General features: G+C 58.9%; 1 protein-coding gene across 1 annotated transcript; it reads left to right on the top strand.

Moving 5' to 3' along the window:
- The first annotated feature begins 259 nt into the window (after positions 1–259).
- KAZALD1 (Kazal type serine peptidase inhibitor domain 1) lies at positions 260–4,506 on the top strand. The gene is made up of 4 exons (XM_026050711.1): positions 260–855; positions 2,260–2,420; positions 3,789–3,936; positions 4,316–4,506. The coding sequence occupies exons 1-4, from the start codon at positions 354–356 to the stop codon at positions 4,399–4,401; spliced, it is 897 nt and encodes a 298-aa protein (XP_025906496.1). The 5' UTR covers positions 260–353; the 3' UTR covers positions 4,402–4,506.
- Positions 4,507–16,398: the final 11,892 nt, after the last annotated feature.

Raw genomic sequence — 16,398 nt, 5'->3', positions numbered from 1 at the left:
CACTGTGCCTGCTGTCCCCACCACTGACTGTCCACTTGTGTGCTGTGTTCCCCTGTGCTCAGCCTTGGTTGTCTGTGAGATAACTGGGGGTTTCACAAAGTTTCCTAGGGCGAATGGAGCATTTCAGCCCCAGCTCAGCATCCAGCTTTAAGAGCTTGCAAGGAGGTGGGAACGGTGGGATGGGAAGGATACAGCTTCCCAGAGGGATGGGAAATACTCTCAGCACGGGTAACGTGCACCCTCCCTCCTTGCAGGCCAGGATGGCTCCTCAGCTCTAACCAGGGAGGCCAACACGGTGCCCAAGGTCCATGTCCAAGTGATGGTGGGACCGGCCCTGGGCAGCTGCAGCGAGGATGTCCGAAGCCAAGCCCCTGAGCTGCCTTTGCCTCGTTCTTTCCTTGCTCCTTTGGCACTGGGCTTTGCTCCAGCCGGGCCAGGCTTTCCCCAGCACCTCTGACTACCTGCAGCGGGGCTGGCAGCGGCTGCTGGAGGAAGGGGAGGACTGTGGCGAATGCCGGCCGGACGAGTGCCCGGTGCCGCGCGGGTGCCTGGCCGGCACGGTGCGGGAYGCCTGCGACTGCTGCTGGGAGTGCGCCAACCTGGAGGGGCAGATCTGCGACCTGGACAACACCAACCACTTCTACGGCAAGTGCGGGGAGCACCTGGAGTGCCGCCTGGACGCYGGGGACCTGCGGCATGGAGAGGTGCCCGAGCCGCAGTGCGCCTGCCTGTCCCGCCTGGCGCTGTGCGGCTCCGACGGGAAAACCTACGCGCAGATCTGCCGCTTCCTGGAGGCCGCCCGAGCCCACCCCGACGCCAACCTCACCGTGGCTCATGAGGGGCCCTGCGAGTCAGGTAGTGACYGGAGCTGCGGTGGTGGCAGGAGGGGTCTTGTGTCCTGGGGAAGTGTCCCCTTCCCGCTGCAAGGCAGCATTGGGACCTCCGTATGTGGAGGGATTTGGCATCTCCAGCTCTGCGCCGTGCATGGGCTGTTCCCAGCTCCCAGCAAGGAACAAGGAGGGGAACCTGAGATATTTCTCCAGGTGGCAAACCTGCTGTGTCCACCTGGATGCAGCAGCCTGCAGCATTGCAGTGTGCCCGGGAAGCTCTGCGAATGGGGACCGGGCACACGGATCCCAACGGTGGCAGGATCCCACCTCAGGAGCCCCTACGGCCCTTCCCTCTCCAGGAAAAACTGGAGATCCATCTGGTAAAGGGTTGGGAGCGGCTGGGCCAAGAGAGTGCAGGATTTATGGGAAGCAGAAAATCCTGCTGAAACACACAGGGAAGTTCCAGGGAATTGTTAGCGAATTCTTGGCTCCGGCACGGTGTTGCTGGAAATGGAGCCGACGGTGCACGCTGCCTTGTTGCTCTCGAGAAATGTGTTTCCCCTGCTCCCTTGCTGAGATCTGCCTCCTGCAAATGGAAACCTGGGTCAGCTGAATCTGACAGCATCGTTTCCATTCCTGTTTAAAACCCTCCTTGGGTTTGGGGGCCATATCCAGGGGGGAAAGTCTGTTCTGGGAGGCCCCGCAGCAGTGTGGCTCAGGTCAGCCCCCCAGCCCAGGGAGGGCCAAGGTTGCCTTTATTTTCTGTGGGTCCTTGTTGTCTGGAGGTGTTGTCCTCTCGTTCCTGTTGAGACAGGACCAGGATCATGCCGAGGGTCAGGACTGCCCGATGCATCGTGACATGGATCCCTGCAACAGAGCTGCAGAGTGATGGGTGTTCGCCACCCCTGGGGACTCTGCAGCTCCCACTCGGACACGTGTCAGCATCGCTGACAGTCCCCAAAACCCAGCCGTGTCCCCTCTCCCCCRCTGCGGGCTGACGGGCTCCCTTTGCAGCACCAGCGAGAGAAGCTCTCGGTCGCCTGTCGGAGCTGGGACYGCTCTTGGGATATCCCGGAAAGGGGCCAGTTTCATGGCAGGCCCGGGGCCAGGGCAGGAAATTGCAGCAGCTCTTGGCTCCTCTCCCAAGCTAAGGTCTGCCCGCTCTCCTGGCCCCAGCTCTCGCTGTCCTATGTGGGATGTGACAGGTCTCCCGCCCCGCATCCCTGCACGCAGCCCCAGCAGGATGGGCTCCATCCTCTCTCATGTTCCAGGGTCCCTGTTCTGGCTGTGGGGACTTGCTGGCACTCTAGGTGTCAGGAGACTCGGAAAGTCCAAGAGATCAGCTGGGTGGTGGGACCTCTTCCTCAGCAGCTCTGGTGTCTTGGCTGAGCCCACGTTGACACCTCCGATGTCCCTTTCCATCCTCCAGAGCCTCGGATCACCTCTCCTCCCTATGATGCCTGGAATGTCACCGGGCAGGATGTCATCTTCGGCTGCGAGGTCTTCGCCTACCCCATGGCCTCCATCGAGTGGAGGAAGGATGGCACCGAGATGCTGCTGCCAGGGGACGACCCCCACATCTCTGTGCAGGTGAGGGGCTGGCTTGGAGCTCGCACCAGCGTGGCCGAGCCCTTCCCAGAGCTCCCGGGCCACCGGTGCTGCCGCACGGTCACCCTTTGAACCTGGATACGTGCGTGGCCCTGAGGACCTTCTGAGGATCCTTCCAGAAGGAAGCGTCCCACAGTCCTGCAAGGAGGCCCAGAGTGTCCCTGTGGTTTCTGCGCCTCCCCTCCTGTGCTGGCACACCCACAGGAGCAGCAGCCGCCCCACGGCTGGCCCCAAATATAGCAGCGAGGAAGCGCCCGTGGTGGCCCTCCAGCAGCACCCGGCTATTAGCGGGTGTGGGCAGCAACACGGGAGGCACCAGTGCTAGGGACCAGCGATGGGGAGGCTGCCGTGGGGCGGGCGAGGGAGCCAGGGAAGCGGGCAGGAGCCCACACCATCACGGGGGACGTGGTGCTCTCCTTCCATCGGGTCTGATCTTCACGCATCCCCACAGCCCGTCGCAGTATCCAGCCAAGGACCTTCCCCCCAGGCAGGGCTGGCCGGAGCCGAGCGCGGTAGGAAGCTCTGCTGTCCCCACCCTCGGTAATAGCAGCCTGCCAGCACGGCCGGGTCAGGAGGAGGTTATTTCTCGCTGGAGAAGATGCGTGCGCGGAGCCGCCCGGCGTGGCTGGCTCCCGAGCCGGGGGACTCCGGGGCTCCGGGGCTGGTGGTGCCTCGTGCCAAGCCCGGCAGCGTTTGCAGGGGGTTCACATCACATCACAGCCAGTGTGCCGGGAGACTGGCAGCCTCTCCCCGTCCATCCCGCTGTCCCGTCCCACCGCCCCAGCCTTCCCGAGGCTGACGTGGCTGTCCCACGCTGCCAGCAGCGCCTGGCCTGTAGCCCAGCAGGCGGGAGAGCCCAGCACAGCCGAAACATTCCTGTGACCCGGCCCCGGCTGCGTGTCCTGCCCTGGCTGGAGCCATGTCCGAGTGATGGAGCCGTGTCCGAGGAGCAGAGGGACCCGTCAGGTCACTGGCTGGCCATGGAAGCCCTGCCGAGGGGACATCGTGGTGCTGCTCTGCTGCACCCGGGAGCAGGGCTCCTGGGGACGGCACTGCTGGGACCCTGTCCTCAGCCCCCAGGATGGACCTCACCTGTGGGGCAGGAGGAATGTGCTGGAGACCCCTTTGTCCAGCGTTTCCCTCCAGCTGAGCTGTCCGCACTGAGCCCCCCCAGCCAGCTCTGCATCCTCCCTCCACAGGGTGATGCTCCCTCTGGGGACCACGGTGACCCGGAGCACAGCCTGGGGCATATCCCCAGTGGAGCTTAGTGGGGGGACAGAGAGTTTCTCCAGGCTGRTGTCACCTTCCCCGTCCCTGCCAGCCTCTGGGTTCAGTCCCCTTCTCTCGCAGTTCAGGGGCGGCCCCCAGAGATATGAAGTGACCGGCTGGCTGCAGATCCAGGGCGTGCGCGTGACGGACGAGGGCACCTACCGCTGCTTCGCCAGAAACAAGGTCGGGGAGGTGGTGGCCTTGGCCAGCCTCACTGTCCTCACGCCGGGTGAGTGCAGGGACATCGTGCCCTTGTCCCCAGCCCCCCGCTCCGTGGCTTTATGGGGGCTTTCCGAGGCAAAAACGCTACTTTAGGGGCTGCAGGAGGCTCTTCTGGATGGGTTTTCCTTGGATGGAGGGCTCTGCTAAGGGAGGAGGGAAACTGAGGCATCCACCAACTTCACACTGGTGTGACTGGTTACAGGAGGGGCTTTATGGGCAGGTTGCACTGCTGTAGTGGGAGCTGGGCAGAGCTGTGGGGCTGCACTTGGCAGTGCCCGGTCAGCAGCCTGGCCCAGCTCCACTTGGGTCCATGGGAATTGGGTACAATGGAGACCCTGGGCTTGGGAGAAGGTCAAATGGGGCAATGACCCTTTGTCCCRTTTCAGACCAGCTCAACCTGACGGGCTTTTCGCTGCCGAAGCYCCACACGACACCTGAGGACTACGGGGAGAGCGAGGAGGACTATTACTGACCCGGAGACAGCCCGGGCGGCTGCCGAGGTCACTCGTGGGGACGCACTCCGGCCCTGCTCCGTGGTGGCCGCTCCTCGGGGCACGGCGGCCTCTCCGGAGCAGACGTCCCCCATCCCAAAACACCTTCCTGAACAGTCCTGGCACAGGAGCCTCTTGCTGGGGTGGGGGACAGTGCCACGTGTGCCTTTGGCAGGGATGCTGTGGCCACCACGGGGTACCGCTCCGGGCTGGGAAGTGCCACCATGCTATGGGAAGGGTCCTGGAGGAGCCAGCATGGAGGGTGGACGCTGGTGGTGACCCTCTGTGTGTGTCCCCTCGATCTGCAGCCACCAAGGACAGGGGATAGCTCTGCTCCCTCCTCACGGCCRAGGGGACTTGCTGCTCAAACCTCCCTCTTTCCCTTTGAGTTTCTAACCCCGAAGAGGTGACCTGAGAAACGAGAGGTTCGTGGCTTTCATCTCTGTCTTGGCTCCCCTGGACAACGGTGGCCCCAGCACCAGCACAATCTGAAGCACTTTGRCCTTTTCAAACTTTGTGCTTTCCCCTCCAAGCAGCTTTCTATTTTGATGCTCCCATTAATGCCAGTAAAATATACATATAGGTCAATGCTGATGCAGGTGCTATGGACTGTCCTGTATCCACACGGGTTGTTCCAGAGGTAAGAGAGGGTGCAAAAACATTGGATTTTACAGGCAAAAGATCTCTGTGCCTGTCCCAGTGCTCACAGGGGCCCTGCCATGGGTCCAGCCCCTCCTTGCTGTCACCCCAGTCCCTCTCGCAGGGGTCGGGGTCCCCCGTGGGCTCTCTCAGGAACATTCCCTGGGCAAAACTGACCCTTTCCTGCAGGTGTCCGTGGCAGAGCTCATATCCAAAGAGGTTTGGGAGTGAAGATCCAGACAGCAGAGGAAGGACTCGGGCTGTCCCCAGCAGCAGTTGGCAGGCTGTGAGCAGGCTGCTCGTGGCCCCCTCCTCTTTCCTTCCTCTTCCTCTGGAGAGCTGGCCCAAGCTGTGGAATTGCAGCATTGAAACCTGCAGCAGCAAATAAAAGGGATTTGTCTGGACTTGGCAGTGGGTCGAAATTCCTGCAGCTGGTGCGGCTGGAGCCCCTCTGCAGCCTGTTGGGAACCTTGGACAAGGGGGGCAGCATCCTGTACCCCATCCCTCTGCTAGCAGGTTTTCCTCCCATCTGCAGAAAGGAGGGGATCGAGGCTGCTCCTCTCTATGAAGGAGGGTGAACCCTGGTCCCTGTAGCCCTGGGAAGAGCCCAAACATCTGCAGATGCTCACAGATGGTGGCAGGCTGGGGACGAGCCAGAGGTGGGTCTGCTGTGGCCTGGAGGGGCTAGGATCTCTCACATGCCCTCCAGCCCTGCCAGGGCTGTCCCACRGCATCCAATCCCTGTCTGTGGGCAGCGGGACTTGCCCCTTCTTTGCTTTTATTTCCTGTATTCTGGGCAGAGATCCTGCCTTGGGAGATCGTTTACTCTGGTCCTCCTCCCYGCTCGCTCACGCACAAAGTGCTGGGTGGAACTGGGCCCCGCTGGGGCTGTGGCTGGGAAACCCGAGAGCATCCCGGCGCTCCGGGCTGGCCGCGGGCCAGGGCTGCCGTGCCAACCTCCCGCTCGCCCGGCCGGTCCTGCCGCCGCAAATCCGGGTCACAGCCTGCCCGGGCACAGGGGTGCCAGGCCACGAGCAGCCCCAGGGGTACTGGGGGGGCTGGCGGGGCCCCAAGGCCCCTGTGCTGGCTCCTGACCCTGCCACTTGCAGCTGCTGAAAAATTAAAGGAGGCAATATCGCCACACAGCTGGAATCGGTCACTGCCACGGAGCTTAATTGAGGTTATTTGTTGTCTCTAAAGACGTGCGGGCGGCTCTGCTCCAAGCTGCTCCGATGCTTCCTGCAGCCCCAGCGCCGCCGAGAGCTCCTGGCTCCGGTCCTGCCAGCGTGGGTGCTGCCCTGCGGGGTGCCCAGGTCCCAGACAGCGCCAGGAGGGAGGAGACACCTGCGGGGTCCCGGGGGCTCAGGAGACCTGCTAGCATCCCTATGGAGATGGGCATCCATCCCTGGAGCATCTCCGCCCTCCACAGCATCCCGGGCCGGCTCCCCGCGCTGCCGCCCCGCTGTCTCCGTCGGGATGCGCGGCCGTGGGTGGGAGCCCCGCGGCGCGTGCCAGCGCGGCGGCTGCGCCCACGTGTGGGGCTGACGTCAGGAGCGGGGTCAGCCCTGCGGGCCGGGAAGCGCTAACGTGGCTGCTGGCCCCGGCGGCGCCGGCCTCCGGCACCTCCCGGGTGCCACGCGTGCGCGGCCCCGGGCGCCAAGGGCAGGGCTGGAGGCAGGAAAGGGGGTCAYCCTCCTGGCACCTGAGAGAGCCCCCAAATGCAAGCTAAGAGGGGCCAAAACTACTTGCCAAACCATTTTGGGGGCATGCACAGCAGTGGCCCTGCGCCCGCCGTGGCAAACATCATTGCTGTTCGGGACCTATAGCTTTTGGTGCGACAGGGGAAACTGGCTAAAATTACTCCTCCAAAGGCTTCACTTGAGGTATTTTCATCCCAAAACGAGTGCTTCCTGCATTCTGTCCATGCTACAGGCTGCCAAGGCCTTTGGCTCACCCCAATTTTGGCTCTAGTGGGGAGGCAGGCTGCTCCTGGGACCACTGTGGGCCAGGAGGCCACAGAGATGGTCAGTGACTGATCCGGGGGTCACATCAGTCCCTTAACAGCCAACTCRGCGCCCCGGTGCCTGCCCCGTCCCTTGGAGCCCTGGCAGCCYATGGGGAAGGGGAGCAGGGCCAGGAAGATGTGGTTGAGCCTTGTGGACTCCGTGGCTTCTCCGGCTCCTAGTCCTCTGATGGAAAAGCTGCCGTGGGCAGAGAGGGTGTCCCAAGAGAGCCAGGGTGCTGCGACCTGACTCCATCCCTGGGCCAAAGCTGGAGAAACGTCTCGGAGTCCATCCCAGAGACCAGACTCGGGCCACGGGCAGGATTAGCCGCTAAACAGTGCCACCTCCTGGCAAAGGCCCAGCCGCGCTGCGACCCGATGGGCAGACCCACTGCCAGGGCGCACGAGCCCGGCTCTGGGTCCCCTTGGGCTCGCGGCACCGCGAGTCCCACGCTGTCCCCTCCGCGCTGCCCCTCAAGCCCCGGGGMTGCAGCTGGGTCACGCTGTGGGGTGACCAGGCCCTAGGGACGTGGGGCACGGAGCCACCCCAAGGGGGCTCCTGGGAAGCAGGACATCTCCTTTCCACCAGCAGTGTCCACAAGCAGCCCGGATAGGGCATTGCTTGGAGCTGCTCAGCTGCTGCCCTCGCTGCGAGCTTCAAATCAGGCTGCAAAACGGCCAAATCCCCTCATTGAGGGTCAAAAAGCAGGGCGACCTGCCTATCCTCCGGACCTGCTGACATCTCCCACTGCAATTTGATAACTCGTGATGGGGATCTCCACGCCCCTGAGCCTAGGACTGGTCGCTCTGGGAGGAAACTCATGCTGCTGCGACCCCGCTTTGCTAATGGGTAAACAGAGGCACAGAGCAACCCTGCTTTAGGGACTCAAGCATCATCAGGGAGGCATGTGGGGATGAGCAGCTTCATCCCTGACCCACATCCCAAACCGGTCCCCATCCTGGAACCAGTTTCCCTTGTGGCGCCTTTCCACCCCACTCTGGGGGTTCAGGCAGAGAGAAGAGAGCAAGAGCTGCCCCCTGCCTCCCCCCAGCACTTACACCGCCCGATAAATAAAAAGGAAATAAATCCTCCTGCGTTTGCAGCAAATAGGTCTCCACAGGGGGTGGCTTTCAATAATTCAAATGCTGTTGCGGAGCAGAGCCCCCGCCAATGGGTTTTAATAAACACAGCCATAATGTGACATGCAATTTATTATTAAGCTTAAAACAGGAAGCTAAGAGTTTAATAAAAGCATGGAGCTCCCCATAGCAGTCACTGCAAGCAGGCAGGGCTGCTGCTGCTTGTTTTTTTGTGGAGATGAGGCTGGCTGAGCTGGCTGCAAAGCAGCACGAGCTCCTCGGGCTCAGCTTGTCTGGCACCCTCAAGCTGAGACCATAGCAATATTTGGGGGGACACAGCCCTGAAGCATCCCCTGGGAACAAGGCCATTAGAGCCAAGCACATCTACACCTGGGCCTTCGTTTGCCTGCTGGCTCCAATCACAACYTCAGCCCTTTGGGTTCCCTATTCAGTGACTTTCCCACCCCCAGGAGGTCCTCCTACCCCCAGCCCTTCCTGAAGTAGCTTCACCTGGACAGCTCTGCCCTGCTCTCCCCTTGCCGCCTCTGGAGCTGCCTTTAAAAGCAAGAACGGGAGGGCTGAAGATCCTTTTTGCTGTCCATGCTCTGCATTTGCTCTGATGCAGACCAGTACAGCACCTGAAAGAGAGGTCAGAGGTGGTGGTAGGGCTGTTCCCTGTGGAAATGGAGCTTGGATGACGCTAGTGGAGGGAAATGCAGTCTAGCCTGTCCCTTTGATGTGGCTGTCCAGGAGCAGTAGGGTGGCATTAACTTGAGGAGGGCTGAAGAGCCAGCACAGCCTTTGACATGAAGCAACAAGAATGTCCTTGCACTGCAAGTGCAGTGCGGTGACCCTTGGCTTTCCTTGTGCTCGGATGGGGAAAGGAGCTGCCTTTGCAGTCCATGGAGATGCTCTGGTCACATCTCATCTTGTGCTGTCTGTGGGCTTAGGAGGTGAGCCGGGAGCACTACTGTGTCTGAACTGGGAGTGTCAAGAAGATGAGACTGTAGGGCTGGAGGATGTCAAGCTGGTATCTTGTGGCTTTAAGAGGGGGCTAAGAAGGAAGGGCTGCTTGGCTGCACRTGGGGAAAGCCCTTAGCCTGTTTTAACTATTAAGCTGGGGCTGTGAGTGCTGGAGGTGGCTCTGGAGTCCCTCACGTGGCTTTGGCCTAGTGGGGAGCTCGTGTCCTGGTCTAGCTCCCACATCCAGCACAGCTCCTCTCGGCTCTGCCTTCCCCGCTGTGCTGGGGGTGCAGGGCGGTGTGGGGCTGGGGTCCTGCCCTCCTGGGCAGTGCTGGGGGGATAGCAAGAGCAGGGCTGAGCTGGGAACTAGGCCGTGTCCCAGCACGGTCCGTTCCGGAGGCGCCGGGAGYGCAGGTAGCCCTGGCAGCTGGGCTGGGATATTGCTGCAGCGCAGGGGTGCTCAGCAGGGACCTGTCTTATCAGTGGGCTGGTTGCTGTCTCTCCTCGCGGTGTTCTCTGCCCTGGCGCTGCTCTCCGTCACTTCTGTGCTCCGTAACAGCCGGAGGCAGGCGGAAATGGGAACCTCTGCGCCTGGTCCCCGCGTTCGGAAGTGGAGGGGGGGATCTGCCTTGCAATTACCGAGCCTTTGGCTTGGCAGCCCTCGAAGTGTGAGTGATGGGGTCTGCTCCACAGCGCGTCTGGGCTGGGGGGTGCTCGCGCCAGCCAGCGGCTGCCCTGGCTGCACAACCGGACACTGCCTGGCCTTGATGGATCGGGAGCGCGGGATGCTGGAGTGGGGTTAGGTTCTAGGGACCATCCTGTAAGCTCACCTGGCTAGGTGTCCCCATCCAAAACATGGACTTGTTGTGACCTCCCTTTCCAGCCACAGCTGGGACAAGGCATGAGGATGCAGCACCAGGCCCATTCTTCTCTTCCCATGCATGCTTTCCTCTTTGCAGAGGCCTTTTGCTCTGTGTGGTGAAGGCCAGGGTGGCTGTCCAGCCTCTGGCCAAGGCCATGTGCTGGAGCTAGTTCTCTATCAGGGCAGCATAGGTAGGATGGGGGGTGGAAAAAAAGGCATAAAAAGCCTTTTTGGCAAGGGTGACCACAAGGAGCTTGGGTGGCTTGTGGGTATAGCCATGGGTGGTAGGCTGACTCCCCTGTATTTGTAGATTTAAAACAAACAAACAAACACCCACAATGTCAGCCCCTTCTCCTTCCCTGGCATGAAACCAGGTCACAAGAGCTGCTCTTGAAAGGTGGAGTAGGTGGCAAAAGAGCATGAGAAGATGGTTTGTGAGGTTGCAGGCCCATGCTCACACACTGCTGTTCAGTTCTGTTTCTCTATAACAGCCACCTCTGGGTCTGCCCTGCTTGGTCCATGCTGTGATCCTCTCCCTTCACCTGGCCAAGCTGGGAGAGCTCCTAAAGGAGCATCTGGTGTCCCACTCATTTGGTGTGTTCCTGGAATAGCGGTGATCCACTGGGCTACCTTGCTTGTCAGCTAGGAGCAGCAGTTCCATAACCAACGCTTCCAGGAGGCAGGCAGCTCTGGTGGATGGAGGAGCCAGAAGTGTGCTGCTAATTCCAGCTCAGCAGGGCTCGCTGTAAACAYGAGGCGAGGCTTGCTTTAAACACTTAAAGTACTGAGTGTATTAGAAGGGTGTCCTGTAGCCCCAGAATGAATCCCAAGCTCAACTTCTGCTGCCCCTGGGGAAGGAAGAGTTAAATGCTGAAGGTCKCAGCAAAGCAAGTGCTCTTCCAAAAAGCTACCCAAGTGCAGGACCTCCCCTCTGCCCCCACCCTTATCCATCTCTCTTATCTGCCATGGGCAAGAGCAGGGCATTTCCCCTGTTTGCCCTGACGAGGACCAGAGCTGGCGACAGGCGGAAGCTGGAGCTCGCAGCGTGCGGGGCTCGGAGCTGCTCGGGGTGGAAGGGTTGGCCATGGTGGGGTGGCTGTGCAGGGGAACCTGGCCACAGGTTGGCCTTGGTGCTTCTGTAGACCCAGGCCATGCATGCAAAGGGATGGCCAGCTGCTACCAYGGTCTCTGTCAAAGTTGTCCATCCCTGAACAGAGACAAGAATGAGAGATGGGGGGAAAGCAGACAATGGGCCGTGTCATGGGGGTGCCTCATCCCTGGGATCTCCAGGGGAGYGGGATTTCTGCAATCTGCATGCAATGAGCAGCTGGATCTCAGCTCCCCTCTAGAGCGCTGGACTCACGCCACAAAGGACAGCAGCTCAGGCAGACCTAAGCACCCCCTGGGCTGGTCTCCCGGGGGCTGCCCTTGCTCAGCCCGGGTCCCGGGTTGGGGAAGGGGACACCCAAGGGTGCACAGAGCAGTGCGCCGCAGCCCAGCTGCGCTGTCTCCGGCAGCGCCGTCAGCTCAGCACCTTCCGCCGCGGCGAGGCAGGGTTGGACACGCTGTTTAATTAAATGTGAAGGGCTCTCGTGCTCCACAAGCAGCAGCTCTCCATGCAGCCTGAGCGACTTTGGGAAAGAGGCCTTTTATTAAAAGAGAGAGAGAGCCTGCAGCTCTGCCAGGCAGCCATCAAATGGCACATTTAATTGTCTCGGCTCGTTTAGCCGCCGTGCGGGGAGGGATGTGCTCCGAGCTCTTGGGTGAGCAGCCGGCAGGCGCTAGACTTCACGCTGCCTGGGACCAGGGCTAGGACAGGGCTTGGGGCTTGCTGGGGACAGGGCAGAGCCCTGGCATGCTCAGTGCACGGGTGGCCCAGCCTACCCAGAGCTGGGACTTCTCTGCTTAGAAGGCAGCCTGGGAGATGGGAGCCTCCTGGGATCGTGGGAGCTCTCTGGAGGGAAGGGCAGTAACTTGATGACAGTTTTAATCTCTTTTCTGCATTGCTTGCACCATGGGAGTAGGCACTTTTGGCCTGAGAGAGGCCACCCTTCCCTGATTGCCATGTGGCACCCTCGGTGAATAAGACATGGGGCAGATACAAGCTGCTGCCTCCTGGGGTGGTGGATTCCAATAGCTGATGTCCTCCAGGAATGTGTCTTATGGCTTGGGAAAAGTGTCCTGAGCTTTGCACCCTCCCTGCAGCAGGAAAGTATCCTGGTAAGTGTGTGCAGGGGGAAGACATAGGGATGGTTTTGCTTTAAACTTGCTGCTGGTTCTAAGAGAGGGATGACCCTGACTTCAGCTGCTTGTCCCAAAGCCAGGGTCCGTCCCTGGAGAGGGACTRTGGTTCAGTGAGGGAAGCTGCCCCTAGGTGGGAGTCGCAGCCCTTTTTCCCTCTGCCCGTGTGGGAGCAGCCGTGCCAAAGCTCATCATTTGGAAAGGGGAAAAATCAAGCSGGGGAGGAAATATAGGCTTTTATCAAAATCTCCTACTTCAAAGTTGTCCAGCTAAAACGCTCCCTTTTGGTTTAATTTGAAGTGATGTTTCCTTCAGCAACTACAGCTAAACAGCATCAAACAAGGCTGAAATGGCTGGAAAGCCTGGAAAGGAAAAGCAGCTTGGGAATGGCTCGAGTCAGACCTTTCCATCGGGTTTATCCATGAAAGACTTTGCGTGGAGATGAAAGCCTTCAGTCTGTCCTGCACAGACCCTGCAGCTTTGAGGAGGGCTGACCCCAGCCCCGCTTGCCACAGAGCTCCCTGAGCCCACTTCTCCCTTAGGAGCACGTGTTGGGATGGTCCTATGGGAACAGTCTGGTTTGGGGGACCAYGGGGGTGCTGCTGTGCCCTTGAGGAGCAGACGCATCTCCCGTGGCCGCAGTTCCCACTCCGCAGCCCCCAGCAAGACGGATGTCGCGCCGTGCCTCGGCAGCCCCTCTGCACAGGAGAGCTAAACCAGATTGCGGCTCCCCTGCGAGCTCCAGGGGAAGGGGTGCGAATCCATCTTCCTGACGAAGCGCTCCAGCCTGTCCCGGAGCGGAAAAGGCMGCCCTCTGCTCCCCACACCGGGAATTCCTGCGCTGGGGGGAGAGGGGGCAGCGGTGGGAAAAACCAGCAGTGCTGCAGCAGCAGCAAGGCAGGCGGTTCCTTGTCAGGGAACCCTTTCCCTTAACTGGGGAAAACAGCCTTGGAGGCAAAGCAGCTGGGTTTTCATAGGGGAACCTGTCGGGCTCATGTCTGCTGCACAGGAACTGATTTTTTTTGGTGCATGTTCCAGTCATTTTCTCCCATCCATATAGAAAATGGAGGAGTCACTTCCAGGGCACTGTTTCTTATCCTGCTGGGAATTGCAAGGCTGGGTGTCTCCTGGGCAGTGAATCTGGTCCTCTGATTATGGGAGGAGAAAGCTGCAGAGGTCTCGGTTGAAGATGTTCAGAGCGGGCTGGCAAATCCAATAATCTCTGGAGTTAAGAGACTTCTCCAGGGAAACCAAGAAAACAATCCCTGACATCTGTGCTTCCATCCCCAGCAGCCCAAGGAAAGTTGCAATGTAACAGCTCCTCAAGCTGGGAACACCTCTACAAAGCAGGACTTTAGACTTGTGAACGTGACAGGRCAGGACCCTCATCCTAGATTTTATTACCTTAAACTTAAGGGGGAGATGCCTGAGTACATATTTATACTCACAGTGATGGGACCTTCACGGAGAAGAAGACTTCCCTTGTGTTCCCTTTCTCCTCTTCAACTTCAATTTTTGATCACTGGCAAAATACCTCTGCCAACATCCCCAAGTCGGAAAACTGCATCCCAGTGGGGACCACCTCCTCCACTGTATGGAGCAAAGGAAGGCAGAGGAGTCTCCCAGAGCAGAAGGCAAAAGGAGCTGCAGTTCCCTTTCTCCCAGTTCAGTGCCCAGAAGTCCCCACCAGCATTTCTATTCCAGCACGAGCCTTTTCCAGCTCGCCCCCCTCCTCTGCCTCCCCCCAGCTCCGCTCCGCACGCTCCCAGCTGCTCTAGGATGATACAGGCGGGCACAGAGTTCATGGGAGCCGTACCTGTGCTTTGTCTTCATCTGTCACCCCTCCTGACAGTCAGATCCATCTTAAACTGGGAGCRAGAGGGGAAGAGAGGGAAGCAATAATTAACCTCTGCACAGGCCGCTTCTGAAATGCTGCAGTCTGGTGATGCACAAGGAGATGTCCCTGACACTTTTATTGCTACTCCGGTGCTGTGCTGTGTGTGTAGGAGGTGATTTGGCCGGGCTGGGATACCCGAGACTTTCATTACGGTTGAAGAGATKTTGGCATGTGCAGCCCTTCCCTGCTGGGTGCGCGAGCCAGGGCTCCCTGCCACCCCTGCTCCTGGGGACAGCTGGAAGCTGGCAGGAGGAACCTCTGTGGGCAGGCCAGGAGGGGGAGTTCACGGCACAGCCCTTGAGGGATTCCACATTGCAGGGGTTTACACTGGCGTGGTGGCAAGAGTCACGGATATAACAGACAAGGCTTTGGAGTCTTTTGCACCTAAGTGGGGTTATTTGGCGTTTGCACTGAGATCCTGGCGCGGTCTCCAGCTTTGGGCAATGTCCCTGAGACATGGGCTAGCTGAGGGCCTCCAAGGATGGCATCTAGGAAATGTGGACTGTGAGGAACGGGAACAGTTGATAGGCCTTGGATAATGAGACAGGGGGAGAGAGTGGCCCTCRAGGGTGAGGAGAAGGGGTTGGCTGCACCTTCAGGGTCCTGAGTCTGGAGGGAACCAGGCCAGATGCTAGGACATCATCTGGAAAAGCTTGGTACCCTGCCACAGAGAACATCTCAGGTGAGTTCTGGTCCTCCATCACTTGGAAACTTTTAAGAGTAGAGTAAACTCCTGTGAGCAGAGGGTTACTTGGGCCCTTGGCTGCGCTGGGCAATRTGGGATGAACAAGGCAGAACTGTGACAGTCTTTCTAGTTCATTTGCAGAGAAGGGTCGAATGCCCACTGGGCAAGAAAAGTTGGTCTTGTGTCAGGGAAGGGGCCTTCCAGGTCTAACTGTTGTGTTTAGTCTACCAGCGAATGGATTCCTGTTCTCTGGAGTAGTTTTCTAGATAATTTTTGCTGACCTCATTTCTTGGAATGGTTTATGCAGTTCATGCAGGTGGGACATCTGGAACAGGAGTTTGGACAGCATCTCCCAGCCCTGGATCACTGTCTCCATCCCACTTCTAGCACAGATATTCATTGGACTGGTGGCCAGGGGTGTGGACATCCAGTGCATCACTGTGAAACGAGCTGTGCACTGCCAGCTCTTTGCAGGTGAGGTCAGCTGGCCAGGAGTAATTTGGGATAGCTACTCATCCTGGTGCAATTTCAGTGTGATGGCTGGAGGAACTGCTCTTGGGTTAGTACAGCTCTGCAGAACTGCTCTTTGGGTAGTCAGCCCTGCAAAAAGATGCATTCAGGGGTCCCTCTTTGCAGGTCCTGTGGCAAGGGCTTGTTTGTGAATTGCCAGACCTGGTCTGCACTGCAGAAGTTGTGCACAAGAAAGGTGAGTTCCTCTTCCCAGGATGTTATCTGCTTCTCTTTACTGCTGGAAGTCATCTCTGGTGTAGGTGAAATACAGGAGCACAGATAGCATGAATCTGGGTTCTCCTGGGATGGAGCTTAACTGGGGAGCAGCGACCCTAGCTGGGATGTGACTTAGGTCTAGGACAGGACCCTGGGCATCTGGATGGAAGCTGAGTGTTACAGAACCTGAGCTCCTCTGGCCTTGTCAGGGATCTTCACGGGCAATCTTGTCTTGGTCTGGAGAGCTTGTTTGCTAGAGATGTGAACTGAGMATGGTTGGTGGCTTTCAGGCTACTGTCCAGCATGTGTTGGACCATGATGTCAATTTGGCTAGGACAGTGGTGGCCATTCCCCTGATCCCACAGCCCCTGTGCTGAGGTACCTGCCTGTCTCATGCTGATGCTCTGGGGTTGCAGCCCCACAGGCAAGTTCTTGGTCACTTCCCCRATGCTGTTGGCCTTGGCATGATTTGCAGATGACAGCCGTGCTGAGAAGCTGATGGTTCCCCACCTGCCTCCTGAGGACACCACAGCAAATGAGCCAGGCAATTAAATTAGCATTAGTAGCTAAACCCCAACGAAACACAGGCAATGGCTCTTTTCTTCAACCTGATGGACAACCATGTCATCTCTGAGTATGGCACCAACTCAGTTCTATGCAGGAAAAAAAAAACAGGAAAATCAGTCCAGGGGCAGTGATTTGGTTTCCCTTTTGCTTTTGAGCCTTTCCAGGAAGTCCATGAAGTAGGATTTCTGGATCATGAATCAGAGCAATGCCTATATTTCATTACATACCAATGTCCATTCAGCAGATGTTGCAGCCTTTTCTTGTACRAATGTGAGAGAAAATAAATGCCAAAGCAGTGTGGCAGCCAAACTCTGGT

Source organism: Nothoprocta perdicaria, unplaced genomic scaffold (assembly GCF_003342845.1).
Source record: "Nothoprocta perdicaria isolate Ctin4 unplaced genomic scaffold, notPer1 scaffold_7, whole genome shotgun sequence".
Lineage (NCBI taxonomy): Eukaryota > Metazoa > Chordata > Aves > Tinamiformes > Tinamidae > Nothoprocta > Nothoprocta perdicaria.
This window is presented reverse-complemented; position numbering and strand designations above follow the sequence as displayed.